Source organism: Dermacentor albipictus, chromosome 8 (genome assembly GCF_038994185.2).
Source record: "Dermacentor albipictus isolate Rhodes 1998 colony chromosome 8, USDA_Dalb.pri_finalv2, whole genome shotgun sequence".
Lineage (NCBI taxonomy): Eukaryota > Metazoa > Arthropoda > Arachnida > Ixodida > Ixodidae > Dermacentor > Dermacentor albipictus.
Genome location: NC_091828.1, coordinates 99,456,441 through 99,481,838, shown reverse-complemented (window position 1 = coordinate 99,481,838; position 25,398 = coordinate 99,456,441). Strand labels below are relative to the sequence as shown.

At 49.6% G+C, this 25,398-nt stretch overlaps 1 protein-coding gene across 1 annotated transcript in view; it reads right to left on the bottom strand.

The window, feature by feature from the left end:
* The window catches only part of LOC139049294 (uncharacterized), an 88,978-nt gene extending 70,208 nt beyond the window's left edge, over positions 1-18,770 (bottom strand). Inside the window, exon 1 of the mRNA XM_070524672.1 lies at positions 18,376-18,770. Within this exon, the coding sequence (XP_070380773.1) occupies positions 18,376-18,714 (339 nt within the window). The 5' untranslated portion in view covers positions 18,715-18,770. The remainder of the gene's footprint in view (positions 1-18,375) is intronic.
* Between the last annotated feature and the right edge of the window lie 6,628 nt (positions 18,771-25,398).

The following is a 25,398-nucleotide window of genomic DNA, read 5'->3' as shown; positions in this document are numbered from 1 at the left end:
GCCGTGTCTATTTATTCGGTCGTAATTTTGTCCGACGGATTTTCCGGTTGTTCTGCGCTATGAGTGCCAAATTCATCTACTGTTCTACGAGAATGTTAGTCATCTATCCCCCTACAATTACGACTCGCCCGTTTCGTATGGACACCATGGCACATGGCACCAACGTTAATCTGGTTGCCAAATGCACTAGCGACGGCATCTCTTTAAAGTGTGGCCCATGGTACGTAGGCCAGACAGGGAGGTGTCTGAACTATCGTCTGCATGAACATGCGAATAATGTTAATAATGGAAAGGAAGGCTTCTTAGCCCTGCTGTGTAGCACAAGTGGATGTACCCCTCTGTTTCTAAAAAAAGTAGCTTTCATACACATGGGTGATCGAACGCGCATCATCGTTGAATCGACTAGCATGGCACGTGAAGCACCTATGCGTGTGCAGAAGTAAGCTATCCCTGGCCTTGTCACTAATGGAGATGGCATGCTTACTCAATGGCAGCGCTAACAGTGAGCGTTGATGATATCTTTATAATGTTATTCTTCTTTATTCTTTTTTCAACGTTATTGTTTGTGTTTTACATATGTAAATCTTGTGTCGCGTTCCCTACGTGTTTTCTATATCACACCTTGTATCAGGCCATAAACTTTCACTTGGCAGTACACGCTTGCCCTCCTTTTTCCCCGTGTCTCCTGTCCCACTTCGCGCTGTACCACACAGTCTAAAATGAAACACGAAGTAGCCCAAACCATCAGCCTTCTTAGTTATAGCTCTTTAAAGATCTAGTACTGAGGATTCTGCGACGTTCAGTACCTATCACTGCTGCAAGATTTAAAAAAAACATTCCTTTGAAAAGACATATGCCAAATCATCCGTATTACGTAACACTCATTTTGAGCAACTGAGATTCCTTTGGCACAACCGATAGCGTTTCATTAGAAATTTTGAAAGTTTCGTTTACGACAAATGCCTCACCGAATAGCAATGCCTAATCTTTATTCCCACAGGACTGATTAGGCTCCTTCTCCCCGATGTTGTTATAGCTCTGAAGCGGAAGCGATGAACATTTCCTTACAGAATGTGAAGACAACTCGAAGACAACTCTCTCTGTCCCCACACCATCATTGGATTTTGTCCTCACCTTTCTACTCAAGACGCTATCATGCAGCTCAAACATCAAGTGCTAAACGACTGTTTCCGTAACATGAAAGCCACCTCGGACTCGGCGTCACTCAAACCTTTGACAGCATTTCCCATGCAGATATCCTTGACCAGGTCTCCCGCCTCGACCTGGGAGAGCTAGCCTACAACGAAATCCGTGACTTCCTCTGCAATCGTACGGCCAGCCTCTGGACCGGGGATTTACGATCAGACCAGCTTCCTCTTGGCAGCGAAGGCACGCGCATGGTTCAGTTATCTATCCCATGCTGTTTCACTTAGTCACGATTGGCCTTGCCCAGCAACTACAACGAGTCGATAATATCAACCATACCATCTACGCCGACGACATCACCATCTGGGCGTACCGAGGCAGTGATGGTCGAGTGGAGTGAGCCCTCCAAACGGTGATTGAAACGGTTGAAACCTATCTCCAAGGAATCAGACTGCGCTGTTCACCGGCTAAATCGGAACCTCTCTACAAGCCCATTCAGCGGGGTCGCCTTTCCAAACACCAATCTGATCGCCGATCCTGTGACGTCATCACCATACTCCTTCAAAATGACAGTCCTTTCGCACACGTCCCTAGTATACTCACCCTCACCATCCCTACCAACGGCTCGAACTCCTTGGCTCTCAGCAAGATCTGTGCCCAATCACAAAACACACTGCGCCTTCTTGAACGTATCTCTGACCGACGAGGGGGACTCAAAGAAGAAAGCCCACTCCACCTCGTGCAGTTCTTTGTCATATGTCACATTACCTACATTGCTGTGTACGTCAACTGGTACAGCGATGAGCAAAACAAGCATGACACCCTCATACGAGGCGTCTACAAGCAAGCACTTGGCCTCCCGCATTACACCAGCACAGAACTCTTCAACCAACTGGGAATTCACAGCTCCCTTGCCGAGCTCATTGAAGCCCAACAACACACTCAGCTTGAACGTCTCGCCCTTACTGAAACGGGACGCTTTATTTTATCCACGCTTCGCTTCACCTACCATCAGGAACAGGGCCTCAAATAACCGATCCCGACTAACATCCGTAGCTGGATCTACACAGACCCTATCCCTAGAAGCATGTACCCTGAATATAACAGGGCCCGGCGCCAAGCTCGGGCCGGAGCTATCATAAATGCCCTTGCTTACGTACCTGGCGTCACATTCGTTGATGCAGCCCAATATTCCCCATGGCACACGATTTATGGCAGTCGCCACACGCGATGGAGTCATACGCCACGCCTCCAGTGTCAATACTCCCACTGTCGAGACGGCTGAAGAAGTGGCCATCGCACTGGTCACTGCAGGTTCCAGCTGTTACACCATCTTGTGTGACTCTTGCTGAGCCGTCACTAACTTCAGCAAAGACCGTATTTCTCCCCAAGCTATTTGCATCCTCTGCCAGGTGCCACACTCTAAAGACAGCATGATCTTCCTGACATGGATCCCTGCCCATGCGGGCCCTGTCCCACCCACACCTCCCCAATCTCAACGAGGTCACCCACTCCATTGCTCGAGGCCTAGTCAAACGCGACGGAGTCACTGGAGACGAGTTGGACACCAGGGACTATCTGACAACTTGTAACGATATCGTTAAGGCATTTGACCTCAGTCGCAGAACCTCAGCCGGGAGCAGGCTACCACACTGCGTCTGCTACAAACAAACACGTATCCTTCACCCCGCCATCCCCCACGTTATATTCCCAGACGTTTACACTACCCCCAACTGCCGATGCTGTGGCATTCACCCGGCTACGCTTCCGCATATGCTGTGGGAGTGCCCAGCACAGTACACACACATTACCACAACGACCGTCTCGTCGAGCTTGCATGAGGCTCTGCGGAGCTTAGCCCTCGACGACCATATCTGGGAGACTCAGCACGCCCGTGAGGCGGCGGCGAGGCAAGCCCTCGACGTCCCCTCATGGTAGGCTTACGCCCGCTCCTCATTAAGTGCTGGTTCTACAATAAATGTTTATCACCCCCCCCCCCTCGGCATGATGGTTGTGTTCACTTTGGTTAAAAAGTGTCACGAGGTTGCGCTACCAGTACTGCAGTCCGAAACCTTGAGACAACTCGCTCTGTGCCTTGCGATTTTTGACGGGACGCCCGCAGATACTTGAAGGCGCAAATTTCCGGGGGTCAGACACAAAATAATTCTGAGATGATGATGATATTTGGAGATTTCAATGGCGCAGCAGCCGTACAGGCTACAATGCGGCAAGCGCATGTTTTTCAAAGTAGCATATTTGTTCAAATGTGGTAAAATGGTGTGAATCGCCAGGTAAAAATAAAAGAGCAGCACATGTGATACAAATCCTGAAGAGTTCCTGTGGCTTTCTAATAGGTAAATGTATCTTCATATGGCCCAAGTGGTTCATCGCTGAGTAAGAGCATGGGATGGAAAGTGATTTTTTTCTCGTTAAAAATTATTAAGTATCTTTGTCTCCCTTTATCTAAGCCGGATATGTTATTAAGATGTGGAGCACGTTTAAAAATTCACCGCAGTATTGGCATGTTGGATTTGGTTTATTATTTATTAGGTAACTATGGGTCAGCCTTGCTAAGCAATACTTCAGCTACATATGAATACCTCCTAAAATCTTTCTCTGTGGTGACAACTGCACCATTCTCGCAAAACAGGATTCATGCAATGAAGTTTGGTATGTTCTTACTGATTCCAGTTTCTTCCAGTGTTTTACAACTGGCATCATTCGTGTGCCATTATAGTCTGGCGAAGGTAGGCCATCATGATATAGCTCCAGATCCTTGGTGCCCGCAGTCGTAAAATCTGCTCTATAGCTTCAGCGGATTCCTACACGACTTAGAACTCAGCAGAAAGTGATGTTCCAAGCTACTTTCTTGCTTTTCCTGCCCTTTCTCTCCATGACGGAAGCGAAACGGCTCTACTTGGTTGCGCTCGTGGCATGATCGCGAGCCTATGCCGCTTTAATTGTTGCTAATTATTCACGCTTTGGCTCCGGCACATCTGCGAACACTTCAAACAGCCCTTTCCGGCAACTGCTCTGCTGTGGAAGTAAATGGCTTTTTTTCTTTTTTCGTGAACAAAACGCGTCCGAAACTTGTGAGGCAACACAAGCCTTGCTCGAAAAACCCGATTGTCATTGCTAAACGGATTCAAGTGTCGGTGTCGACGGTCAGGCTTTCGATGCGCAGGAAAATTTGACGTCATCCCCCAGTCATAGACGTGCATGTTTCCATCGGACCTGCGCGACCCGACTGGGCCTGTGGTTCAACGGATCGTGCCACCCCTAATTTGACGTGAGTTCCTGTATTCCCCTCCCCCCCCCCTCCCGAACACAGTATTCCTTGCCCATCGTCTTTCTATCCCGATTGCTCCTTTTATACAGTGCTGACCAATCTTCTGGGGTCAGCCGCACGCTGTAGACAGTTACGGTGAAGTCAGCAAGCTTTCCTCTTTGACATTCGAATTCTCTCTCCTATATACGAATATTTACACGTGCTCAGATGGAGACTAAAGCACAGCCACAAAATATTAAAGAAAAAACACCCAATAAAAGCTTTTGTTGCGGTAGCATTGGTCAGCATGAAAGCGCGTCAGCTGATTCGAGCGTACAGCCGTTATAGTAGAGTAATGCAGTGAATTGCTGAATCAAAAGATGGTTTTATTGAACATGGCTATAACTCATGGAAAAAAAACAGCATAAAGATTGTCACGACCATAAATCGGGGCTCGTCCGAAGCATCGCTGCTGTGTCGTCACTAGTGACGGCATCAGCACTAGTCTGCATTTTTCCGTACATTATTTTGCGCACCTGCACGCGCGCCTGATGTTTTGTATGAGCAGCTGTCAAAGATTTCGTGTTTGCTTAGTCACTTGACTATTTTCGTTCTTCGGTTTTATGACAATGTCAACAAGAAATACGAGTCAATTGTCAAGTAATGTCCAAATGATGCTGGGAATCCTACCTAGGCCGCAGTATCGCATGTGCGTATACGCCGACACCAACCTGCGCGGTATGATGCGATCCACTACTCTTACGAAGGAAACGTGCCCGATTTATACGAGCAAAGGCCAAGCTGCGACCGTTTCGGGGCCATTGCTTCGCAGCAACGTCGGGATGTTACATTTAGGAAACCGACTCAACGTTTTTTCAACAGACGCCGACGGCAAACAGCCAATCAGACGTCCAATGGAGCAAGCAGTCAGAAGCCCACACAAACGATTGATGTTAAAAAAGGACAAGTTTTATTAAAACTTCTAAAGGTTTCTTCTCACCATGCGCCATAAATTGCAGCTTGACATATCGCCTTGTCCGGAGGCCGCTGAGGTGGCAGACGAAAATGAATGATAAAATATTAAAAGCAGCTGTGTTTATCAGCTTGCATCGGGGACGTATATAAACAGTGAAGTTATACCAAAGGTCGCAAATAATGTTCCTTCTTTCTCTCTACTTCTCGCAATGAGTGATTGAAAATAAGCTTTAAGAAGAAATGGTAAAAGACGACACGGGGCGACAAGCCACGTCCTGCGATTCGGCGTCCTAAGAAAGAAGTAAAATCAGAGGAATGAAAAGGCTGTCATGATAATGGATACCGACAAATTAAACGGGATGGCTCAAACAAACACTCGCCGCGTGCTGTCCACGTCCCGAAATCACACTTTGCCTGAAACTCATCTCTGGTCACCTTTGTCCATTAGTCTACACGGGAGCGAGTGCTGACTGGTATCGTTTCCTCAATGCAAGTCACTCTAGCGAGGACACGCCACACTGCATCAGAATGTGCAGCCACTCGAGGCATAATTGAAGCACCATAGTGTGTCGACCGCTGGCAATGAGGTTCTGTGAAGGCTCGATGAACGCCAGCATCGAGGGTCATCGGGGAACCGACCGCGAATCAGGCGTTCGGCGCGAATGTGCGACACAACGAACGACGAGGTGAACTACCTTCATGGCTCCAATACATCGGCTACCTTCAGGTATTTCTGAATGCGAGTCCACAAGTCATAGCCCAAATCGTTCAACTGCTTGCCGCCATCGTGCCGGACATAGCACTCGACCCGGGCCTTGACGACGCCGGTCAGGCGCATGTACTCGTGAAGGTCTGCAAGGCCGAGACTCCGCTCGACTTTACTGATCATGGCTGCAGCTTCGGCCCCTCCTCCTAGCGACGCCCTGGCTCGAATACTGTGGACGAGTACCGGGTGCTCGGAGAGGATCTCGAACGGCCGCGCGCAGTAGGGGTCGTGGTCTCCCAACGCGAATCTGGTCGCTCGTTCGACGAGACTGCAGTTACGTCGCACGATGTCTTGGGCAGCGAACATCTCGGCGTTGGCTGTTGAGCAAGCGTTGACTTCCAGGCGAAGCAGGTTGTACTTATGGGCCATTCCTGGCAATAGACATCCCAGGAAGGTCGTGCAGGAGTTTTCGTTGAAACCTCTCAGACAGAGCTCGGAAAGACGGATTCGTGGCGGCACGGGTGAGCACCGGGTAGACATCATCGTGCAACTGCACCATCAACTCCAGCAGGATCTTGGTGAGACCGAGGTTCGAAGACAACGCTTCGCACAAGGCAAACATTGAGCGAACGAGGGGAGACTCGTCGTGAAAGTGGGCGTGAAAGTAGTCGGCGTGAAATTGGTCGACCTGGGCACAGAGCTCAATTGATTTCAACGCGGACACACTTCTTATGTAAGCGGACAATGACACAAAAATGCCGAGGTGGAAGAAGTCGAGGAATACGGTAAGCGATGTGACGTGGTTGCAAGTAGCCAGGACGTCGAAGGCGCTTAGAAGGTCATTCGGGTGCGGAAGGTATCCATAACTGAGAACGAAGGCAGTTACTTGGCGAAAGTCCGAAAGAACTAAAAGATCTCGAGGTCCTACGCGATGGCCCTCGATGCTAACCCTGTGGGCGAGTTCGCATTGCCGTATCGTGCCGCATACTCGCCGCAGGCCACCGTCGTGGGGAAGACTGCGCAAGGTCAATTGCTCGATGGAGTGGTTGGTTGCAAGTGCTCGCAGTAAGACGCAGCAGTCTTCGCTTGTGGACCACGAAATGTCGAGGAGCAGCTCCTTAAGAGTGCGGTTTTTCTGCAACGCCGAGGCCCAAGCGTGAACGTCGGCCGCGTGCGCGCGCACAATTGGGTACGGAATCATCAGTCCATCGCCGAAACCCGTGAATCGTAGGCTTAACGTGCGGATGCTGCGCTCTCGGCGACCACTCTCGTGAAGAGCGCGTAGTCTCGGCTGCCACCGTGAAACTGCACGGCCAACTCTTGCAGCGTCGTCATTTCGCAGATGGCGTGCACGAGAACCTCGCATCCGGGTGCGGTATCGAAGTAGACCGCTCTCAGAGTAAGCTTACGAAGCGTGGCGTCTTCCTTGGTCAGATACTGCGCAAACCGCTCTGACGGTCGGTTCCTAGGGCCGCACGTAAAGACAGAGGCTCCAACGACGAGTTCAGTGATCGTGCAGTTCTCTATGAGCGCGTCGATGAGCTTCTCGGCCGAGGCTCGGTTCATTCTCGTTGCAGCCACGTCCAACGACGTGAGCATGGCATCGTCTCCCGTGAGCAGGCGATTCGGGATCGTCATTCTTGCATAAGAATGTCCGCAGGCCGGGCGGAAGATGAATTCGTCAGTGTAATGCAAGTGGGACAATGGGTCTTCCGCGTGGTCATTCGCGATTCCGATGACTCTGATCCTTCTCAGACTCGACGAAGACGCCAGGACTGCGTCCAGCGGACCTGTGTTTGCCACTGAGTTGTTCAGCTCTGCAGCGACAATGCACCGGTGCTCTGCGAACAGGCGGCAAAGGAGGGCGATGGCCACCCGCTCGGTGTGGCTCGGTAATCGGCGGGGAATGCTCGGCACAGTCGTAACGCTCACTTCTCCGAGCTCGTCGTTCGTGTCTTCGCTGAGCTGAAGGCCCACGTGCCACAAGACTTTGTTGCAGGCTGTCAGGTGTCGCAGCAGCTGACAGACGCGATTCTGGCCTCGCGTGCAGTTCACACGAAGGACCTCGGCAGAAACCAACTCGCCCTCCATGGGGAATCCACGTTCCAGGCACAGCTGTCCAAGTGATCGCCTCGGTGCTGACGTGGCCACGGTCTCTCGTGGGGACAGGTGTCTGTGACGGTCACTCAAGCGCCAGCTACTTTTTACACACCCGTTGTGCGTAGCCGAATCTTCAGCCAATCAAAAGACGGATAGGTAACAAGACCTTTTAATACATCGACAATGTCAGAGGGGGAGAGGGAGGTTGGAGTTCGAGAGGTAAGTAACGAAATCGATAAGGCATATCGTTTTCGTGGTTGGTTTTGTGCGATGCCAAAATTTTTAGCACGGCGTTGGGATATCGAGTCGAAAATATGCGTTCTGCGCTGAAGAACTGCGGCAATTGCGAGGATGAAAAAAAAGAAAAAAAGAGAGAAATTGAAAGTTGTAGTGTTTCCTGAAAGGCGAGACACCGTTAACGCTACAGCTCACTTTAAGATATGATTTAAGCAATGGGCGTACACAGGGGTAAAGTTGCCGTCATTGCCCTTTAGGTGTCTAGTGGGTGCTCTGGTATTTCAGCGATTCTAGACAAAGATGATTACATCCCATCCTAAAGCGAACGTAAGCGGACCACGACCTCCCTTCCACATCATTTTGAACAACGCTTCTCGTGTGGGAGCCGAAACGTCTTACTTTTGTAAACTTCCGTTGGTCGGTGTCTGTTTTTATTTCTCAAGTATGTTCCAGACCAGACTGGTCTCCGTTCCATTCTCAATTTCAAGCGGACACATACACCTAGCGCCGAGCACGACAATGTGGTCGTGGTGCTAAGCAACGAACTGCGTACGCGTATATAATTAAGGTTACCGAGAACAGCCTGTAGGCAGAGAAATTTTGGATAGAGTCATGGCCACAGAGCTTAGTACAAGCACCACAAGTGGGAACTGTGGCGCTAGTGTATACGGGAACTGCAAGCAGGGTAGCTCCGCCAGCACGGGAATGATGGCCAGTATATGGATTTGCCTGTATACTTCGTCCTTGTGGCTTCAAACGGCTTCTTGACTTTGTAAGGTGATCATTTTTAATAATTAGGTAAACTGCAATAAATCTGTCCGATGGCAGATATAGAAGTCGGGACACTTAGCACGGAAGGCAAATATTAAAAATCTCGCGCCATGCACGCGTGATCGAACGAGAATCTTATCGCATTTAAAAGATGCATAAATTACTTAGAAATATACTCCAAATTAGGCCTGAAGATAAAGATTATAAACGAAGCCTTTAGAACCTCTGAAACCACAAGCGCGAAGATCAGACACTTCCGTGTACTAGCCATCATTCCCATCTTGGTTGAGCGATCGCAGCGCTCAATTTCCCTCTAGCAATTGTTGTAGGAAACTCTATGGTACTAGTGTCCATTTGCTTGGGTATACTTAATGCATTGCAATTGGCGATGTAAAAAACTGCTTCGTGGTATAAATTGGAGTCTGTAACGAACTATTGGGTTTTGAGATCAATGCGTGTCTCGCCATAACGAAGGTTGGTTGCTAGCGTTGCCTGAGGGGTGTGCCATATTGTCCATAAAGGCTACTTAGGGCCGCCATCACACATGTCATGGCTTGCAATTTATTGCAATTTGATTACGTATCAACAACTTGACTGCATGCCTCTATGTGCGCTGCAAATTCGCGTTCAGCGGAGGGGTATAGATGGGCGGCGCAAGTTGAGGCGGCCAACGCAAATACATACGCCAACGACAGACGGTCGACTGAACGCAGATGTCGGTACCAGCTTGCCAGCGACTAATCATCCCCAAACTAGCGACTTCACCTTGCAAAGGTGAAGTCGCTGGTTTGGGGATGATTCCCTCAATATACACTCGGCACCACAATCGCGCCTGTCAACTGCTGCGACACGTGGCAGCCTGCAGCAAAGTGTTGCGGCACGCCGGCCTTCAGCTCAGAGAAGAGTGTCGCAACGTGCTCGGAGAACTAAGCGTCGTGATAGTGCCAAGCACTTGCCTAGGATTGGGCACCAACAATGAAGAAACAGCCCTGCTCCTCTTACGCTGGCTCCTCGAATGCCACCGATGTGTTGTCTCAATGGCGGCGACCTACAGTGCTGCCTACACAGGAGGTTTGGCCGAAGCCCTGGAATCCTCGTCGAGACTCGAGACGCTCACCCAATTCGCCAAGGCAAGCGACCAACTGGAAGTCTTCAAACAGCTGGCTGACTCCGGTGTCAAACACCTGTTCCCAAATGGTCATGCGCGTTCCGCGGAACGAATGAATATTCCCACCCGCTTGCTGGAAAAAGACGGCGGCAGACTGGTCTCGCTGGAAGTAACGGAGGTGAAACTGAGCGTTGTCATGGCGAAGAAGCTCATCGATGCTCTTCTCAAAAATGAGACCATCACTGAACTGGCTCTCGGAGGCTGCTTCTGCGCTTCAGGACCCCTCAGAGCCGCATCGGTGTGTTTCGCGGAATATCTGGTCAAGAAAAACGGGACGCTGCAAAAGCTTAATCTGACAGAATACCAACTTGTGTTCGAAACCGCCACGTTGGCGACGCTAGCACAAGGTATCCGCACGATGGCGACTTTGGAAAGTCTATTCCTGTATGGCCAGGCAGCAAGCAATAGCAATAGCATTAGCACGCCAAGTTTCATTCTAGACGCCAGCGCTAGTTTCTCCCCTGGCGGAACGATTTCACCTCCAACGGGTGTATGCTTCCGCCGCTTCCCTTCACGGTCGCGCCCGCGTCTCTTGTTTGCAACGGCGCCTCTTCGGATGACCGGAAGTTATCATTGTTTTGTTAACTGTCACGACAGCAATGTAAACACTAAAGGGTTGATGCCACCAGTGAAATTCGGCCGATTCACAAGAAAATGGTACGAAAAAAGCAGACGACAGACATGGATTACTGTGGTGCGCCGGACGAAGATTACTCGGTATATAAACCTTTTATTCATATAACCAGCGCTTGTCCTGTCTCCTTTCTCGGGTTTCGTTTGTGTGTGCGCTGCCCAAGAATGGAAACCATTTCTGTTGCATGCTCTAGCAGTGGCCGAAGTTCACGCGAGCCGAGAAATTGAATATGTGCACGATGCACTGAATATAACCGTAGTTCATTCCTGCATCACCACGGCACCGACGATCGGGTTACTGGCGCCGCCATTGCTGAAGCAGAAATTACTGCTAATACAAATACTTCAATCTCTTGAGCTTAGTTAAAAAGGGCCAAGCTACTTAGATTGCTGCCTCTACTCTATATTGCAGGGGACGTACTAGATAAATTTGTGTGCGCATATCGTACTAGTGCTATGCGGCGATATATTTTGTTTATTTCCACAGAGTGTCGATAGAACTCCGTTGTCGCTATCAGAGACAACACAGATTTGTAACAAATATTTTGTGGGAAACTGCAAAAATGAATTTAGCTAACAAGCATCGTAAATGCCGACAATTTTTCCGGCGGCACATTCGATGCCTTTTCCAATTACCTGCTCAGCGTCACTCACATGGCTAAGCAGACGCTGCCCTTTCGTCGCATTGCATCCATTGAGAAACCGTCAAGCGTACGGATCTTCTTAAAGGCAAATAGAAGTGCGTACGTCATCCTTCGAATAAAACGTCCACGCACACGCACGTAGGCACACATCGCGCGCGGTACGCAACGTCCTCAAACACGCGCAGTGCAAGAAGCAATCAAGCCCGTCTCCCTGGAGTGCGAGCTCGCTGCTCGAGGTTGGTGACGTATGCTTCGTTAATCCGCAACCGGTTGAAAACGTCAAAGCACACGGCGTTCCTACTTGGTTGTCAGCGCAACAGGAAAACTGCAAGCTACAGTATTTAGAGCAGGGCTTAACGTGGGTCCACCAGTGCAGTCTGCTGCCTCTTGCTCGAAGCACTTGCAAACGACCACCCCCTTGAAAGCTTGATTTTGCAAAGCGTTCCGAGCGATGGCGATCTTCAAAAGTTTGTCGCAGAATACGGGATCGTGACCTTGGCCAAAGGGTGTGTATCGAATGCTGTGCCATTTATTCCGGTGACTTTGCGATGGTTTCGGCTTGTCAGGCAGTGACAGGCGTCATTATCAGTTGCTTTTACTTCCTCCTAGACGCGGATACATTGAACAGCCTGTTAAACGTCGTCGCTACTTACCACCGCATAAAGTTTATTCGCGTGTTTGTGGAATCCTTCGACAACGACAATTTCGCGTTGTTAGCTGCGTTCATTAGGGGATCAACCACCATCAAGAAAATAGAGCTACTTATCGAAATTTATCAGGAATATATAATTTACGATGAAGAGGACAACATAGATCTTGAGGACCACGGGTCTTTACGTCAGTCGCTATTTAACTTGTGCGAAGCCCTGTATTCTAATGACAGCATCAGCGGTATCCATCTAGACTCGACGATCGAATTCCGCGACAAAGATTGTCAAGTGCTCGCCGACGCCGCTTTGAACAACCGGCAGCTTTACGAGCTCATTCTCCCAGCTGTAAGGCGCAGTTCTGTCCCTGTATTTTTGGAACGTCTTCCGCCGCGGTTAGCCGAGAATTACAGCCTACTTCTCTTCGAGATTTCCTTCTGTTTGCAGCCCAACGAAGAGATGTGCGCTCCCCAGGAGGTTGCGTGGCGTACCTGCTGCCTCGCCCACCGGGCGACCCGGTTCGTGATGGGAGACCACGGCCCAGAATACGCACGCCCCTTCGAACTTCAGAGCACCCGGTACTCATCGAGGGTGTCCGGCGAAAGGCCATCGGGACCAAGAAGGACAAAGCCGTTTCCATGATCAGGAAAGGCCTTGAAGTTCTGCGCAAAGCTGACTTGCACACGTACATGAGGATGGCAGGTGTCATCCAAGAAAGGGTCGAGTGCCAGGTCCAGGAAGACCTATAGACCTGTATTTCCTGTAGCCAAGGCAGTCGCGCCACACTTCACTGTGTTGGCAACGTGCCACACGAGACCTAATTTGCGCGCCAGCCAACCTATCCCGAAATGAGAACATGTAAATAGCGGCGATCAAATTTCGCATTAGTGATATGGTAACCATCAGTTTTCCCAAGTTCTTTCCCAATTCTTTTTAACGAGAGAGACAAGTTATCTGGAGTGAGAACTCTGAAAAAAAGAAAAAAAGGGACCAACCCTGGCCCTACCGGAAAATGGGAATAAACAAAGCTTGTCCTGCGTGCACCGGGCCTTCGTCACGATTAAGTAATCCACAGATAACGGTGCCGGATTGCATAGGCCTCCCGCTCACTCAGCCCGGAATCTTCTAGTTGCTGTCGGATCGCCTGAGCGCGGGCGGCTTTAACGGCTGGATCGGCGTGGCCAGGGCGAACTTTGTTGAACTTGGTTGTAACTGGTTGTATTGAACTTGCTTCTAACTCAGGGGGAAAAAAAGCAGCACGAATCTTGTCACGACTGTAAATCGGAGCTCGTCCGAAGCATCGTCAATAATGACGTCATTAGCACTAGTCGCCATTACGCCGTACAACATGTTGCGCACCTGCACGCACGCGTGGTGTTTTGTATGAGAAGCTGTCGAAGATTCCGCGGTTGCTTAACTGCCTGGTAATTTTCATTCTTTTAGCACATGGCAGTGTCAGCAAGAAATAAGAGTCATTTGTCAAGTAATGCCCAATACTAGTTTCAAATGATGCTGGCACACCAACTTAGCCGCCGCATCGCATGTGCACAAACGCTGGTACAAATCAGCACGGGATGATGCGATCCAGTACTCGTACGAAAGAAACGTGCCCGATTAATTTGTACACAGTCCCACAGTCCAAGCTGCGTATATTTCGGTGTGGCTGCATTGAAGCAACGTCGGGATGTTACATTTAGGAAACCGTCTCAACGTTTGATCAAGAGACGCGGACGGCAAACAGCCTATCAGCAGTCCAATGAAACAAGCAGTCAGAAGCGCATACGAAAGATTCATGTTAAGAAGGAACAACCTTTATTAAAACTTCTCTAGGTATGTTCTCACCATGTGTCATTAGTTGCTGCTGGGCATATCGCCCTGTCCGTAAGCCGCTGAGGCGGCAGACGAAAATGAGTGATAAGATATTAAAAGACCCTCTGTTCAGCAGCTTGCAGCCGGGACGCACATAGACAGTCTACTTATACCAAAGGTCACAATAATGTTCGCTGTCTCAATGAGTGATTGAAAACAAGCTTCGAGAGGAAACGTTAAAGGACGGCCCAGAGTGTCAAGCCAGGGCCTGCAACTAGGCGTGTTAAAAAAAAAAAGTAATAAAATGAGAGGAATAAGATGACTATCGGGATAATGGATACGGAAAAATGAAACGGAATGGCTAAAACAAACAATTGTCGAGTGCAGTCGACGTTTTGGCAAATCACACTTTGCCAAAAACTCATTTCCGGTAACACTTGTCGGCTACGATTTTAGTCAACACGGGAGCGAGTGCTGATTGATGCCGGTTGCTACATGCAAGTCACTCTTACTAGGGCGCCGCACACTGCATCAGGAAGCGCAAACGCTCGAGACACAATCGAAGCACATGGCAGCAAGCGCTTCCTTGTTTGACTTTAGACGGTATAGAACGTTCTCTTGAGAACGCGCAAATTGGGATCATCGGGGAGCAGAATCCAAATCCACCGTTTGGCGAAGGTGCGGCACACTATGACTTGAATCCCCTTCAGGTTTCCAATACGTCGGCTACTTCCAGGTATTGGCGAATGTAAATCCAGCAGTCGTAGTTCAATTGGTCCAACTGCATGCCGCCGTCGTGCCGGACATTGCACTCGACCCGCGTCTTGACGACGCCGGTCAGGCGCATGTACTCGTGAAGGTCGGCAAGGACGACACTCCGCTCGACGGCACTGACCATGGCCGCAGCTTCGGCCTCTCCTCCTAGCGACGCCCTGGCTCGAAGGTTGTCGACGAGTACCAGGTGCTCGGAAAGGATCTCGAAGGCCCGCGCGCAGTAGGGGTCGCGGTCGCCCAACACGAATCTGGTCGCTCGTTCGACGAGACTGCAGTTACGTCGCACGATGTCTTGGGCAGCGAACATCTCGGCGTTGGCCGGTGCGCAAGCGTAGACTTCCAGGCGAAGCAGGTTGTACTTCTGGGACATTCTTGGCAATAGAAACTACAGGAAGGTCGCGCAAGATTCTTCGTTGAAACCTCTCAGAAAGAGCTCGTAAAGACGGGGATTTGTAGCGGCACGGGTGAGCACCGGGTAGATGTCGCGCAACTGCACCGCCGACTCGAGCGTGATCTTGGTGATGCCGAGGTTCGAAGACAAGGCTTCGCACAAGGCAGACATACAGCGATAGAAGGGAGTCTCGTCGGCAAAGCGGGCATGAAACAAAATGGCGTGAGTGTAGTCGAGCCGGACACTGAGCTCAATGGCTTTCAGCGCAGAAGCGCTTCCTATATAAGCGGACAATGACGCATAAATGTCGGCGTCGAAGAAGTGGAGAAATACGGTAAGCGATGTTACGTGCTTGCGAGAAGCCACAATATTTCAGGCGAATAAAAAGACAGTCGGGTCGAGAAAGTATCTGTAACTGAGAATGACGGCTGTCACTTGGCGACAGTACCAAAGCGCTAGCAGATCTCGAGGTCCTACGCGATGGGCCCCGATGCCGACCCTGGGGGCGAGTCGGCACTCCCGTATGATGCCACAGACCTCGCGCAGGCCACCGTCGTGGGGAAGACTGTGCAAGGTCAATTTCCGGATAGAGCGGTTGCCCGCGAGTGCTCGCAGTAAGACTAAGCAGTCTGCGGTTGTGGAGCACGAAATGTCGAGGACCAACTTCTCCAGAGTCCTGTTCTTCCTCAACGCCGAGGCCCAAGCATGAACGTTGACCACGTGCGCGGGTATAGTTGGGTACGAAACGATACGTCCATCGCCGAAACCCGTGAATCGCAGGCTTAACGACCGCATGCTGCGGCTCCCGGCGACCACTCTCATTAAGTACACGTAGTCTCGGCTGCCGGCGTGAAACTGCACCGCCAACTCTTGCAGTGTCGTCATTACGGAGACGGCTCGCACGAGAACTTCGCACCCGAGTGCGGAATCGAAGTAGACCGCTCTCAGAGTGAGTTTACGAAGCGTCGCGTCTTCCTTGTTCAGATACTGCACAAACCGCTCTGACGGTCGGTTCCTAGGGCCGCACGCAAAGACAGAGGCTCCGACGACGAGTTCAGTGATCGTGCAGTTCTCGATGAGCGCGTCGATGAGCTTCTCGGCCGAGGCTCGGTTCATTCTCGTTGCAGCCACGTCCAAGGACGTGAGATGGCATCGTCTCGCGTGAGCAGGCGATTCGGGATCGTCATTCTTGCATAAGAATGTCCGCAGGTCGGGCGGAAGATGAATTCATCAGTGTAATGCAAGTGAGACACTGGGTCTTCCGGGTGGTCGCTCGCGATTCCGATGACTCTGAGCCTTCTCACACTCAAATAATTGATAACCTCAAACTATCTTCATCCACCGGTGTCGATGGTATTAACTCGAAACTGTTAAAAAATACTAAGCATATCTCAGCCGCATTTTTGTGTCTCTTATTTTCTCAGTCACTTTTAGCAGGTTACATCCCTTATGAGTGGAAAGTAGGAAAGGTCATTCCTATCTACAAGGGAGGCAATAGAAATAACCCACTAAATTATCGCCCCATCTCCTTAACAAGTCTTCCATGTAAGATAATGGAGCACGTCTTTTACTCACTCATCATGGACCATTTAGACGCCAACAATTTTTTTCATCCTGCTCAGCATGGGTTTCGTAAGGGCTTTTCTTGCGAGACCCAGCTAGCTCTTTTCCTTCACGACCTTCATACGAATCTTGACTGTAATAAACAAACTGATGCTATCTTCCTCGACTACGAAAAAGCTATTGACAAAGTCCCCCACCGTCACTTATTACATAAACTTTCTTTCTTGAATTTAGACATGGATGTATTAAAATGGCTAGAAACGCTCCTCACTAACCGCGAGCAATTCGTTACTATCAACGACCAGTCCTCCGTCAACCTTCCGGTATCATCAGGTGTCCCTCAGGGGTCTGTTCTCGGACCACTTCTATTTTTAATATACATCAATGACTTACCCCTTCATGTAACTTGCAAAATTCGGATGTTCGCTGATGACTGCGTGCTTTATCATACCATTAACAATGACACTGATGAAGACATTTTGCAACAAAATCTCAACCATGTACAGTCTTGGTGTGCCCATTCGCTAATGACTCTTAATCCCAAAAAATGTAAACATATGTCATTTACCCGTAGTCGTACACCCTTCTTACCTTCTTACACAATAGCCAACAATCAGATTGAAACAGTAAAATCATTCAAGTACCTAGGCGTCATAATTTCCTGTGATCTTAACTGGGGCACGCATATCAACACCATAGTATCATCGGCGAACAAAACACTCGGATTTATGAGGCGCCACTTGCGTCATGCGCCTCAGGTTGTCAGACTTGCAGCGTACAAATCGCTTATCAGGCCTAAAGTCGAATATGCGTCGCCAATCTGGAACCCATATCAAAAATATCTCGTTAACGCACTTGAGCGCTTCCAAAATCGTGCGGTAAGATACATTCATTCATCCTATTCATATGACGTAAGCATATCATCTTTAAAAGAGAAATCTGAGTTACAGTCTCTCTCGCACCGCCGTAAGATAGCCAGCGTTGCTCTCTTTCATAAGTTTTTCTACAGTTCCCTTAATCGTGAGCCATACATCATTCCACCCGCAAGAATATCGCAACGCGCTCGTCATCCACTCCAAGTTTTAAAACCACGCTCACACACAACTACCTTCTCTGCTTCTTTTTTTTTGCGAACAGCAACTGATTGGAATGCCCTTCCCAACCATTTTGTATATACAAATAATCACCATGCGTTCATTGCTTAGGTTGCTTCTATTTTGTCAAATTAATTACCATTTTGTACAAATTCATCACCCACTGTACTTTGTGATTCTATGCAATGTATCTACCTTTCTACATATGTTACACTAGTTCCTAAAATGATTTGTCCATTACCACTGTTTCTTCTCTTCGGCCAAATTTACTGTTGCTTCTTTATTCTAATTGACAATTTGACACGAGTAAGCACTTGTTTGTACAAAGTATGTATCACTTTTTAAATGTTTCGTTTGTTATCATGTTGAATTTTTTGTTACAAGATGTACCCCACCCCTTATGTAACACCCCTGATAAAGGGGCCTTTAAGGAAATAAACTGACCTGACCTGACCTGACGAAGACGCCAGGACTGCGTCCAGCGGACCTGTGTTTGCCACTGAGTAGTTCAGCTCCGCAGAGACAATGCACCGGTGATCTGCGATCAGGCGGTAGAGGAGGGCGATGGCCGCCTGCTCGGTGTGGCTCTGAAATCGGCGGCGAATGCTCGGCACAGTCACGACGCTCACTTCTCCGAGCTCGTCTCTCGTGTCTTCGTGTAGCTGGAGGCCCACGTGCCACAAGACTTTGTCGCAGGCTGTCAGGTGTCGCAGCAGTTGACAGAGGCGATTGTGGCCTCGCGTGCAGTTCAGACGAAGGACCTCGGCAGAAACCAACTCGCCCTCCATGGGAAATCCACGATCCAGGCACAGATGTCGAAGTGATCGCCTCGGTGCTGACGTGGCCTCCGTCTCTCCTCGGGACAGGTGTCTGTGACGCTCACTCAAGCGCCAGCTACTTTTTATACACCCGTTGTGCGTAGCGTAATCTTTAGCCAATCATAAGACGCATAGGTAACAAGACCGTTTAATGCGTCGCCAATGTCAGAGGGGAGCTAGGAGAGTTCAAGAGGTAAGTAACAAAATTGATAACGCATATCATTTTCGTGCTTGGTTTTGCGCGATGCCAAAATTTTTACCGAGGCGTTGAGATATCGGTTCGAAAATATGCGTTCTGCGCATGAGAATTGGGGCAATTGCGAGGATGAAAAAAAGAGAAGAGAAAGAATAAAGAGAAATGGAAAGTTGTAGCGTCTTCTGAAAGGCGAGGCATCGATAACGCACAGCTCACTTTAAGATATGACCTAACAACGTGCGTACACGTGGGGCAGTTGCCGTCATTACCATTTAGGTGTCTACTGGGTGCTCTTGGTTGTCAGGGATTCTAGAAAAGGATGATTACGTGACATTTTTAGCGAACGTAAGCGGACGACGGCACCCCCCCCCCCCCTCAACACCATTTTGAACAACGTTTCTCGTGTGGGAGCCGAAACGTCTTACTTTTATAAACTTTGGTTGGTCGGTGTCCGTTTTCAATTGTCATGTATGCTCCCGACCAGACTGGTCTCCGTCGCGTTCTCAATTTCAAGCGGACACATACGCCTAGCGCCGAGCACGACAATGTGGTCGTGGTGCTAAGCAACCAACTGCGTACGCGTATATAATTAAGGTTACCGACAACAGCCAGTAGGCAGATAAATTTTGGTTAGCGTCATGGTCATAGAGCTTCGTACAAGCACCACCAGAGTGAACTGTGACGCTATAATGTCTACGGAAGCTGCAAGCAGGGTAGTTCGGCCAGCACGGGAATGATGGGCACTATATGGATTTGGCCATGTACTTCGTCCTCCTGGCTCCAAACAGCGTCTTGACTTTGTAATACGTGATCATTTTTGAAGTGCCTGGTTATAAACAATTAGATAAACTGCCATAAATCTGTCCGACAGCAGATATAGAAGTCGGCACAATTAGCACAGAAGGGAAATAAGAAAAATCTCGCGCTATGGACGCATGATCGAGCGAGAATCTTATCGCGTTCTGCATTTAAAGAATGCATATATTGCTTAGAAATATCGTCCAAATTAGGCCTGAAGGCAAAGCGTTATAAACAAAGCCGCTAGAACGTCTGAATCCACAAGCACGAAGATGAGACACATCCGTGTACATAGCCATCATTCCCATGGTGGCTGAACGATTGCAGCGCCAGATTTCCCTCTAGTAATTGTTGTAGGAAACTCTATGGTACTAGTGTCCGTATGCTTGGGTATACTTTATGCATTGCGATTGGCGCTGTACAAAAGTGCTTCGTGGTTTAAATTGGAGGCTGTAACGAACCAATGAGTTTTGAGATCAATGCGTGTCTCGCCATAACGAAGGTCGGTTGCAAGCGTTGCCTGAGGGGTGTGTCACATTGTCGATAAAGGCTACTGATGAGGGCTGCCACCAAACATGTCATCGCTTGCAATTTATTGCCTCTCCATCTCTACCACGAAACTTCTCTTTCAGGTGATTGCTGCAATGGTACTTGTGAATGAACTATGTAAATACTCTACATGACGCACCGTTGTGTTTACAGCATCCATGAGTAGTTCGTTATGGCGGCCTGTTTGAGAGAGCGGTGAAAGTAGCAGCGAGCTCTTTTCATACGAAATGCGTGCCTAAGTATTTCTTTTACGCTATATTAAGTGCCCATATTTGAGTAGAACAACTCGCCACTGTAATAAGAAACCTGATGACAGCTTCGCCGGTCAGTGTCTTTTAAAAAGCGATAACATGTTGACACTATAGGTACCAAGATATTTCTTACATGTAAAACGTCATGTCCCTCGTAGCTAAGTACTATGAAAATGCTAAGTGTTTAGCAAAGCGTCGCACAAAACTTCGTGTATTGAATTTGCAGGCATTCTTTATACGCAAGATTTATAGACAGACACGCCGCATATATGCATTGCGAGACCAGTAGAGTCTTCAACGCTACATAGTTTGCCATATCCAATCCGCAAATATTGTCGAGTCAAGCGCTTTTGAAGAAGCAATTTTGTGGTTCAGGCATAGCAGCAGAAAGAAGCCCACATACCCTTTTATAAGTGTGGCTCGAGCCACCAATATCTCGAACATACTCGAAGGGAACAAACGCACCCGGCAGCTGAGCGAGCCGGCATTTTCGGCATTCTAGCCGCGACGTCACTCGCCAGAAGGTGCCACTGGAAGTTCTCTCCACTAATATTGCACTGACGCAACTGGATCCACAAGAATGCCTCTTCAGCAGTGTAGCCGCTGACTTGTGACACACATCCCTAAGCTTTTCCTCAATATTGCATTGATTTACCTCTCTAAATGGATAAATTTTTTTTTTTTCATTTTGCAATTTGATCCTTCACTACCGGTCGAAGGTAGAATATTGTGAGTCTTCATGCGCACAATGGTGCTTAGTAGGCGCTAAACTTTGTCCTGCGCGCATATCTCAACCGTTACCGAACAATATACGAGTCACGTTCCTTTTCTTACACTCTTCCGGTGGCCACAGCTCGTAAATAAACGAAAGTCATTGTCGCGTCTAGATGCTGCAGGCTGGTAGTAACGTGACAGCTAAAGAAACACACAAATAATGACGCGCGTGTCATTCTACCCACTGACCTCGTGACCCTACTAAACTTGATTTTGAAACAACGTAACCGCAAGCCTTCTTGCGCCGTTCAAATGCACGTTCAGCGGAAGGGTATAAATGGGCGGTGTAAATTGAAGCCGCCACTGCAAATGCATGCACCCACGACAGACGGTCGACGCAACGCGGACGTCCGTACCACTTCCACAATTCCCGCAGTTCTCCAGAGACGCTGATCTTCTTGCAAAGGTGAAGTCGCTGGTTCGGGGATGATTCCCTCTACGTGCACACGGGACCACAGTCGCGTCTGTCATCTGTTTCGACACGTAACAGCTTGCAACAAAGTGCTGTGGCACGCCGGCCTTCAGCTCAGAGAAGAGTTTCGCAACAAGCTCGGAGACCTAAGCGTCCAGACGGTGCCGGGCGTTTGCCTCGGATCCCCACATTGCGAATTGTGCACCCACAACGAAGAAGCAGCCCTGTCCCTCTTACGCTGGCTCCTCAAACGGCACCGGTGTATTGTCTCAGTGGCGGCAAACTACGGTGCCGCGAACACAAGCCCGCTGGTCGAAGCGCTGCAAGCCTCGTCGAGACTCGAGAGGCTCACCCTATTCGGCAACGCAAGCGACCAAGTGGAAGTCTTCGAGCAGTCGCCCGGATGTTCAGTCGGCCATGCGTGTTCCGCCGAGCGAATGAAAATTCCCGCCCGCCTGTTGGAAAAAGATGGCGCCGGACTGGTCTCGCTGGACGTATCGGAGCTGAAATTAAGCGCTGTCATGGGCAAGAAGCTCATCGATGCTCTTCTAAAAAATGACACCATCACTGAACTGACTGTCGGAGGCTGCTTCTTTGCTTCAGGCCCCCTCGAAGCCGCATCGGTGTGGTTCGCGGAATATCTGGTCAAGAAAAGCGGGACGCTCCGGAAACTCAAACTGGTAGAACGCCAGCTCGTGTTCGCAACCGCGGCGTTGCAGACGCTGGCACAAGGGATCTGCACAATCTCGACTTTGGAAGATCTATTCGTGGCAGGCCAGGCCGCGTGCAAGGACTGCGCGCTGTTCTTGGAAGCCGTAGCCCATAGCCCGTCTCTGCAAAGTGTGTGCTTGCTGCTCAAGGGAAGTGACGAACACTTCCTTAATCCGCAACCGGATGAAAACGTCGACGCACCCGGCGTCCCTACTTGGGTGTTAGCGTTGCAGGAAAACAGCACGCTGAAGCATTTAAAGCTTAGGTTAACGTGGTCCACCAGGGAAGACTGCTACCTCTTGCTCGAAGCACTTGAAAAGAAGTGCCGCCTTCAACTTTTGACATTAGAAACCGTTCCGATTGATTGTGGTGTTCAAGAAATTTGTCGCTTAATACGGGATTGTGGCGTTGGCGAAAGGGTGCGCATCGGAAACTATGTCGTTCACCCCGAGGACGCTGAAATAGTTTCTGCGTGTGAGGCAGTGACAGCCCTCATTGTCAATTCCGTTATCTTCGTAGCAGACGTGGTTGCATTGAGAAACATGTTTAACGTCATCGCTACTTGCAACCACATAACGTTCCTTCACGTGGTTCTGCATTTCTTTGACAACGACGCGTTCGCATCGCTAGCTGCGTACATTACGGGATCAACCTCCATCAAGGTAATTGACCTAATTATCGAAATATATTACTCTGGCGAAGACTGGGACGAAATTCAACAGGAGCACTACGAGTCCCTACGTTAGTCGCTATCTAACTTGTGTGAAGCTCTGTCTTTGAATCGGAGCATCAGCAGTATCTATCTGGACTCCACGTTCGAATTGCGCGACGAAGCTTGTCAGATGCTCGCCGACGCCGCTCTGAACAACCGGCAGCTTTATGAGCTCATTCTCCCAGCCGTCAGAGGCAGCTCTGTGCCTGTATTCCTGGGGCGTCTTCTGCCGCGGTTAGCCGAGAACTACAACCTACTTCTCCTGGATATTCCTTTCTGCTTGCAGCACAACGACGAGATGTGCGCTGCCCAGGATGTCGCGCGGCGTAACTGCGGCCTCGTACAGCGGGCGACCCGGTTCGTGATGGGAGACCACGGCCCAGAATGCGCACGCCCCTTCGAGCTCCTCTCGGAGGAGCCGGTACTCGTCGAGAGTGTCCTGCGCAAGCTAGAGCAGGACCGGGACCGGGCGCAGGTGATCGGGAGTGAGAAGGCCGAAGCCGTGTCCAAGATCGAGAAAGCCCGCCAGCTTCTGCGCAATGCGGACTTACACACTTACATGAAGTTGACGGGCGTCATCCAGGAACGGGTCGAGTGCGAGGTCGAGGAAGACGGTAGCAAGCAGTTTGACAAGCTGAACGAATACTGCTTTCTGCACATTCTTCGGTACCTGAAGATAGCGGACGTCGTGGAAGCTTGAAGCTATCTGGACGAGGTCGCGTCCTCTGTGTGTCCCGCCTCTCCAACAGCATTCTGGATACTCGCTACAAAAGAGATGCTCCATTAAATATGTCGTGGGCATTTGCAAAGAGTGGCAAGTCTTCACGGTAATTGCGGCTACCCAGCGTAATTACAGTGCGACGAAGCATTCTAGCGAACCGCAAACACGCCCTGGTGCCAGTCTGCGCATCGAGCTGAGACTCTTGGTGTTCGTGCCTAACAGTTTTCTTGATGGCAGCGCACGTGAAGCCACTGCTGGATTGTTTAGTGGAAGCTCGTTCGAAGTCCGAGCTCGTTGCTGGAATATATTGGCGCGTGCACTGCATGTACTTCGTTGGTGTTTTACCAGTGGCCACCTTTTAACGGCTAACATATCCTAAACATTATCGCGTGGTGCAAAACACGTCTGCATGTATCGGGACATTGTCGATTAGCATAGCCGATTGTGTCTGCTGCCTTTGTCGTCGCCTAACCCTTTTTTCTGTGTTCATGCACGACGCGAATGTGTTGCACTTCTTGAAAGATGTGCGAGAGCCCGCGATAACGCTTCAACTTTCGACTGATCATGTATGAAAGCCGATGCGCCGGACACGCTGATGAAATTTCGGACGACGGCTGACTGTGCTGGTCGCTATCGTTGCACTTTCAGTGCAACTTGCTTTTCTGGGAGCAAATTCGTCCAATAAAGAGTGTTATGATTAACTATTTTTGGTACTGTGTTCTTTGCCATCGCAACAAGGTGTCAATATAGAAATAGCACAAGTGTTCTATATAGACAGCTGGGGAATCTATACGAATACCGTTTTGAGAGCGCCGCTCTTAGACGACCGTTCCTGCACTTTGTGTTGGCGTCCTCGGCGTGATGGAGCGAACGAGCACAGCGAAGAAGGAAGGAGGGAACGCAGAGCGTACCGGGGGATGAAAGGCGGCAATAGCGAAGTGAGCGCAAGAAGGAAAGCGTAGTGCCGTGCAAGACGGGCTCTGCGGTGACGACCGCTATGAGATGGCGCCAGAGTAACGCGCTGTCGTCTGTTCAGCGACAGAACATGGCGACCTCCTCAGCGGGTCGGCCCGGCATTATACTACCTTCGGGAACGGCCCACGTATAGGGAGCGCTTAACACCTGCTTCACCTCCCCCGCGGGTCGGTTAAGTATTGCACTGTCTTCGGGATTGGCCTCGTAGAAAAAATTGTCTACGCGCAGACTCGATCCGCCAGATCCTAGCCATAGACACCTTAGATGTAAATATTGCCGCGAACACCGCGGTCAGTTGAAAAGAGCAAAGAAGAACCGAGCTGAAACACCATGCTTGCGAAACCGTAACTCTGCAATATGCTCGAATGTTAGTTTCATAAACTGTATGTGTTAGAGCATGAGCAGCCGACATGAGTGATATAGAAGTTTACAAATTACGTGAAACTTCTTGCAATTCTTCTTACGGTTTTGCATAAATGCTACTCCCGCATTAGTGCTATACTTTTTGTCAGCTTTTGAACGCGAAAGAAACTGCGCAAGGACTTGGACATGTGA